The 7,500-nt window shown below is 43.7% G+C and overlaps 1 protein-coding gene across 1 annotated transcript in view; it reads left to right on the top strand.

Annotated features, from left to right (window-relative positions):
• Nucleotides 1-7,500, top strand: part of LOC308171281 (NACHT, LRR and PYD domains-containing protein 3-like) — a gene marked incomplete at both ends in the record, with an annotated part of 31,356 nt that overhangs the window by 724 nt on the left and 23,132 nt on the right. Inside the window, 2 exons of the mRNA XM_080546115.1 lie at nt 1-1,712; nt 3,020-3,205. The exon at nt 1-1,712 is cut by the window's left edge and continues 95 nt beyond it. Of these exons, the coding sequence (XP_080402241.1) occupies nt 1-1,712; nt 3,020-3,205 (1,898 nt within the window). The remainder of the gene's footprint in view (nt 1,713-3,019; nt 3,206-7,500) is intronic.

Raw genomic sequence — 7,500 nt, 5'->3', positions numbered from 1 at the left:
GGAAGTGTTGTTGAGAGGACACGCGGTGGTAAACTTCCCTTCAACAGAATCTACACAGATCTCTACATCACAGAGGGAGAAAGTACAGGGGTTAATAAAGAACATGAGATTCGGCAGATTGAATATCTATGCATGGAAAAAACATCATTTGACAAACCAATCAACTGTGATGACATCTTCAAACTCAAACCCGAGGACGACAAAGTTATTGTAATGACAACGGGCATCGCTGGCATCGGAAAAACCTTCATTGTGCAGAAGGTCATGCTGGACTGGGCAGAAGGAAAAGCCAACCAGGATGTAGATTTGATCTTCATCTTGCCTTTCCGAGATCTGAATGTGATCAAAGATAAACGATACACACTTCAGACATTTTTGTGTTGTTTCTACCCTGATTTAAAGGAACTACAATATGAGCAGATTTCTAAGATGCATATCATGTTCATCTTTGATGGTCTGGATGAAAGCAGACTTGCATTAGATTTCCTTCAGAAACTGGATGACCCAAGTAAGGAAGCGTCTGTGAATGAGCTGGTGACAAACCTCATCAACAGGACTCTGCTTCCCAAGGCCAAGATCTGGATGACCTCTCGACCAGCAGCAGCCAATCTAGTGAGAGAACTAGTGACCTTCAACCTAGTGACAGAGGTACGAGGGTTCACTGACCCTCAGAAAGACGCCTACTTCGAAAATAGGTTCTATGATGATGTCAAAATGGCTGAAACAATAATATCACACACAAAGAAAAATAGGAGCCTCCACATCATGTGTCACATACCTCTCATGTGTCGGCTTATTGCTGTGGTTTGGACGAACATGTCGACAGTAAAGAAGACAGAAGACATTCCTACAACTCTGACGGAGATGTACATACACTTCCTGCTCATTCAAACTGAGTTGGCACAAAAGTTTTGCGAAAAAAAAGTTGAGACTGAAAAAAAAAGGTTCTTGCCACCAGTGAAAGATTTGATTCTGAAATTGGGGAAGTTGGCATTTGAACAGTTGGAAAAGGGAAATCTCATCTTCAGTGAAGAAGACCTAAAGGATTGTGGCATTGGCGTCACTGAAGCCTCTGACTGTGGATTCTGCACAGAACTCATTAAAATGGAGAAGGGGCTGTATGAGGAGAAGGTGTACTGCTTTATGCACCTGAGCTTTCAGGAGTTCCTTGCTGCTCTGTATGTGTTCAACTGCTGCGTGACGAAGGACATCGAAGCACTGCAGTCTTACCTGGGGGATGTGTCTACAGAGCTTCCCTTGCATGAGTGGCTGAAGAAGATGGTGCACAAATCCTTAGCGAGTGAGAAAGGACACCTGGACCTGTTCCTCCGCTTCCTTCTTGGCATCTCACTGGAGTCCAATCAGATTCTTTTAGAAGGCCTACTGCCACAGGCAGAGAACAGCACCGAGACTGTTAAGGAAATAAGTAAATTCCTCAGGAATCCAGATGTAGAGGATCTCTCACCTGATAGGTTCATCAATCTTCTCACCTGCTTGACTGAGATGAATGACAGTTTAGTACATGAGGACATTCACAAGTTCCTTAAGGCAAGAAACAGAGACAGGGGTGATCTCTCACCTGGTCACTGTTCAGCCCTGGCCAACGCACTTCTCATGTCAAAGGGTGTGCTGGATGAGATTGACACAGGAGAATACCACACAGCTCATCCTGAGAGACTGATCCCAGCTGTGAGGAAATGCAAAAAGGCAATGTAAGAAACAACTTCTTGTCAAGCTCACACATACTACAAAGTCATATCCAATGTTGATGTTATGCAACATGTTTAATAACAACCTCTTCAGGGTCACTGGATGTTAATTTCCATTTCACTTTATTTACCTTGTTGATTAATGGAACTGATGTCATGGGAGCACTCTGTTGTCAAATCAATTCTACTTATGTAGCGATTCTCAATAACTCAAACATACTGTACAATACTTATGTAGCATAGCGGACTAAATTATTACCCCAGCTTTAAACTGGAACAAAGGGGCGATCTGAAATTCTAAAGTTTGTCAACACAGCTTATCAACTAAATAATGAAGTTAACACAGATGATACTAGTTTAAGGATATAGGAATGCCTTTTACTGCTAGTTGTCAGTTGTTATACAAATTGTAAGTTTAGTTGTATTTGGATAAGTTTTCCATGCATCAATTATATATATATATATATATATCCAGAGGCCAAGTAAAGGTGTAAGACTGCAATAAATATGTTAGGGAACATACATTACATTTTCACTGCAATAAATAAGTTAGCGAAATTGCTTTAAAAATACTATGCTATTCTGAAAACCAAAAACAGAAATTGTCACACGTAAGAGATCACATTAGGGATGGGAATTGATAAGATGTTATTAATACCGATGGCATTATCGATTCTTATTATCGATCCGATTCTTTATCGATTCCTGATAAATGTTCTGTGTGGTAAAAAAGTAGGCCTCATTATCTCCTGAGTCTCTCAACACAGTGTACAATGTCTGCCTAATAACATGAACATGTTGAAATGAATTACAATGCTCCTTTTCTTAAAAGCATATAACTTTTCATAAAACAAATCTAAAACTGACTGATAAAATAAACAATTCTTCTTTAGAACAATAGGCATGTATGCCTAGTAACATTTGAATAAATTGCAATGTTCATTTTTAAAAGGGAATAAGCTTGAGCCAAATATAAAGTTTAACTGGCACATTAAATACACAATTTTTCTTTAGAATTTAGAAGGTGTGGCTGAAACCAGATCTTGAAGACTGATGTCTGTCCTGTTTAGAAAAGAGGCTACAGAGCAGCCAGCAGTATCATTATGCTATACATACTGATCATATTAAACTATGCGTTTTACTTATTAAAATATATTTTCAGTTGTGTCATTAATTGGAAGAGTAACTTCATAATATAATTAACACATTACGATATAATAATCCAATGGAACATTTATATACAACTTCATCAAACATTGACCTTCATCTACATCAAACTCTGGATCAATGATATGTTCTCTGTTCTGCAGACTGGCTGGCGGCTGTAGTCTCTCCACTGAGGCCTGTGAGACACTGGACTCCTTTCTCCAATCAGCAGACTCACATCTGAGAGAACTGGAGCTGAGGGACATTACGCTGCGTGGTGATGCTGACTCCAGTCTGAGATTTGTCTTTAAGGCACAGAGACATCCACGCTGTAAACTACAGACACTGAGGTCAGTACTTTTAGAAGGGTGTTTACATGATGAGAACCCAAAGATTTGTCAACAGTTTAAGGCCTCATTTTCACCCTGAGAACGTTCTGGAACTTAACCCACTAGAATGTACAGTGATACTCTGAATTCCATCCAGTATAATAATAATAACTTTATTTGTATAGCGCTTTTTCCTGCAAACATTGCAGCTCAAAGTGGATAATAAGCTTGAGCCAAATATAACGTTTAACTGGCACATAAAATACACAATTCTTCTTTAGAATTTAGAAGGTGTGGCTGAAAGGTGTGGCTTATATATATAGTCAGTATATGTCGTACATATTGGCCTTGGGCTTATGGGAGACAATGATTGTGTGTGTTGTTACATCAGAACGATTTTACTCAACATGCACACACACACACACACACACACATGCGCGCACGCACACACACACGCATGCACGCGCACAGGCTCACATGCTCACAGGAACACACTGTCTCCCTCCCTCTCTACCCCTCTCTACCACACTCACACACATACACTCACACACACACACACACACATACACACACACACACACACACACACAGGCTCACACACATACACACACACACACACACACACACACACACACAGGCTCACACACAGGCTCAAACACACACACAAACACACACACACATGCACATAGGCACACACACACACGCACATATACACATACTGTACATACACACACATGCGCACTGGCTCACACAAACACACTCTCTACCTCCCTCTCTCCCCTTCTCTACCACACTCACACACACACACACATACACACACACACAAAGGCTCACACACACACACACTCTACCTCCCTCTCTCCCGCTCTACCTCCCTCTTCCTCTCTCTACCTCTCTCTACCCCTCTCTACCTCCCTCTCTACCTCTTTCTACCTCCCTCTTCCTCTCTACCTCTCTCTACCTCCCTCTTCCTCTCTACCTCTCTCTACCCCTCTCTACCTCCCTCTCTACCTCTCTCTACCCCTCTCTACCTCCCTCTTCCTCTCTCTACCTCTCTCTACCTCCCTCTACCTCCCTCTTCCTCTCTCTACCTCTCTCTACCTCCCTCTGCCTCTCTCTGCCTCTCTCTGCCTCTCTCTACCTCTCTTTACCTCCCTTTGCCTCTCTCTACCTCTCTCTCTACCTCTCTCTACCTCTCTCTACCTCTCTCTATCTCTCTCTACCTCTCTCTACCTCTCTCTACCTCTCTCTGTCTCTCTCTACCTCTCTCTACCTCTCTCTATCTCTCTCTACCTCTCTCTACCTCTCTCTACCTCTCTCTTCCTCTCTCTACCTCTCTCTACCTCTCTCTACCTCTCTCTACCTCTCTCTACCTCTCTACCTCTCTCTACTTCTACCTCTCTCTATCTCTCTCTACCTCTCTCTCTACCTCTCTCTTCCTCTCTCTACCTCTCTCTACCTCTCTCTACCTCCCGCTGTATCTCTCTCTACCTCCCTCTTCCTCTCTCTACCTCTCTCTACCTCTCTCTACCTCTCTCTACCTCTCTACCTCTCTCTCTACCTCTCTCTACCTCCCTCTTCCTCTCTCTACCTCCCTCTTTATCTCTCTCTCTACCTCCCTCTTCCTCTCTCTACCTCCCTCTTTATCTCTCTCTACCTCTCTCTACCTCCCTCTTCCTCTCTCTACCTCCCTCTTCCTCTCGCTACCTCCCTCTTCCTCTCTCTACCTCTCTTTCTACCTCTCTCTACCTCCCTCTTCCTCTCTCTACCTCTCTCTACCTCCCTCTTCCTCTCTCTACCCCACACACACACACACACAGGCTAACACACACACTCACACGCACATGCACACACGCGCGCACACACTTTGTCGTAGAGGTGTGATTTTGGTGTCGTCGGATTCGGCTCGACGCGCTGATGTGGATAGAGGTACAGCACTCACGCGCGCACACGCACACACACACACCTGACACCAGAGGGCAGTGTTCCCATTCATTCTCTATGGAGAGAGGTTCATTAGCTCATCACATCTACAGGCAGGGTCCCACACACTCCAGATTTGAACGCCCCCTCCCCAGGGGGCCTCTGGTGAGAGGGTAGAAAGGGCTTAGCTCTCAGACCTTCATAGCCCCCCCCACGCTGAGGTTATGTATGTAAAAATATGACATCCACATGACATCCACATGACATCCACAGCCAAGTCTCTCACACACACACACACACACACATACACAGAGCCACAGACTCACACACACACACACACACACACACACATGCACACGCACACACGCATACATGTAGAAAACCCAAAGAATGAAACATCTCTGGACAGTGTTCTAGGGTGTAATTGTCAGTGGAAGTGCAGGATCTGATACAGCACATTCTAAAGTGCAGGATCTGATACAGGACATTCTAAAGTGCAGGATCTGATACAGCACATTCTAAATTGCAGGATCTGATACAGTACATTCTAAAGTGCAGGATCTGATACAGCACATTCTAAAGTGTAGGATCTGATACAGTACATTCTAAAGTGCCGGATCTGATACAGTACATTCTAAAGTGCAGGATCTGATACAGGACATTCTAAAGTGCAGGATCTGATACAGTACATTCTAAAGTGCAGGATCTGATACAGGACATTCTTTTTCCATCTCAAAGGCCCTCAGATACATATGTGTCTTACACTGCATATGAAACCTGTCACACAACATTACACACTTAATTCAGCCACAGGTTCACTGCTCACACCGACTCTCTTCACAGGATGTGTATTTCAGTGGAGGCTGGTGACTTCCAGAATTGAGGAGGCCAATTTGTTTCAGCTTGCTCGCTTCACTCGCGATGGAATGTTCCCTGTTCTTCTTATCTCTGAAGAAATGACATTGCTGTAAGTCTATGAGCCTGCCTGATAATTAACTCAACTCAAAAAATAATATATTAAATATATTGAATAAAACTACATTTGATAAAGAAACTGTTACTTATCTTTTTTATATGCTAAACTTGATTAAATTGATGATTACATGTTGAAGCTGTAGAAGAAGAAGAAGAAGAATGAAAAATGTCGGCTAAACAAAATTGTTTTTTAACCACATAATTATCAAATTCCTGCCTTTTACACATGTTCACTGGGCATTTATATTACATCCAAATGTCATTTCTCAACTTAATTATCAGGCAGGCTCATAGACTTACAGCAATGTCATTTCTTCAGGCAGGCACATAGGCTAAGCTCTGCACAATGAATTCCATCAATCAGAACTTTCTGATTGTAGCTTACACTCCAAATAGTGTGCCTTTGTCCAGCACAAAGACAGATAAGAAGAACAGGGAACATTCCATCGCGAGTGAAGCGAGCAAGCGGAAAAAAATTGGCCTCCTCGAAATGGACTACATTAAAAATAAAACTGTTCAATAAATCCTAAATGTTGTCTACCTATTCGATGTATAAATCGCGCCAGAATCTCGCCGACTTCCGAGGTCATTTTAAGCAAAAGTATTTGGCCAAATGAGCTATTATTTTCAGGGATAATAGCAATGGGTGTTCTAGACGTGTCCTGCAAAGGACAAGTTGACAGGACACTCGTAGCCACTATGGCGAGTGTTTCTTTGACTGAAGTGACTGGCGAATTCTCAAAATGGCTTCATGTGATTGGACGAACACACACACACAGAGACACAGACACACTAACACACACACACACACACACACACACACACACACACACACACACACACACACACACACACACACACAGAGACACAGACACACAAACACACACACACACACACACACACACACACATGCTTAAGTCAAAGTGGGCGGAGCTTAAGTCAAAGTGGGTGGAGCTTGTGTCAAAGTGGGCGGAGCTTGTGTCAAAGTGGGCGGAGCTTAAGTCAAAGTGGGCGGAGCGTAAGTCAAAGTGGGCGGAGCTTAAGTCAAAGTGGGCGGAGCTTGTGTCAAAGTGGACGGAGCTTAAGTCAAAGTGGGCGGAGCTTAAGTCAAAGTGGGCGGAGCTTGTGTCAAAGTGGGCGGAGCTTGTGTCAAAGCGGGCGGAGCTTGTGTCAAAGCGGGCGGAGCTTGTGTCAAAGCGGGCGGAGCTTAAGTGAAAGTGGGCGGAGCTTAAGTGAAAGTGGGCGGAGCTTAAGTCAAAGTGGGCGGAGCTTAAGTCAAAGTGGGCGGAGCTTGTGTCAAAGTGGGCGGAGCTTGTGTCAAAGTGGGCGGAGCTTGTGTCAAAGTGGGCGAAGCTTAAGTCAAAGTGGGCGGAGCTTAAGTCAAAGTGGGCGGAGCTTGTGTCAAAGTGGGCGGAGCT

Source organism: Nansenia antarctica, assembly GCF_963989245.1.
Source record: "Nansenia antarctica genome assembly, chromosome: 15".
Taxonomy (NCBI): domain Eukaryota; kingdom Metazoa; phylum Chordata; class Actinopteri; order Argentiniformes; family Microstomatidae; genus Nansenia; species Nansenia antarctica.
The sequence above is the reverse complement of the archived record's forward strand: the minus strand, read 5'-3'. Positions and strand labels throughout refer to the sequence as shown.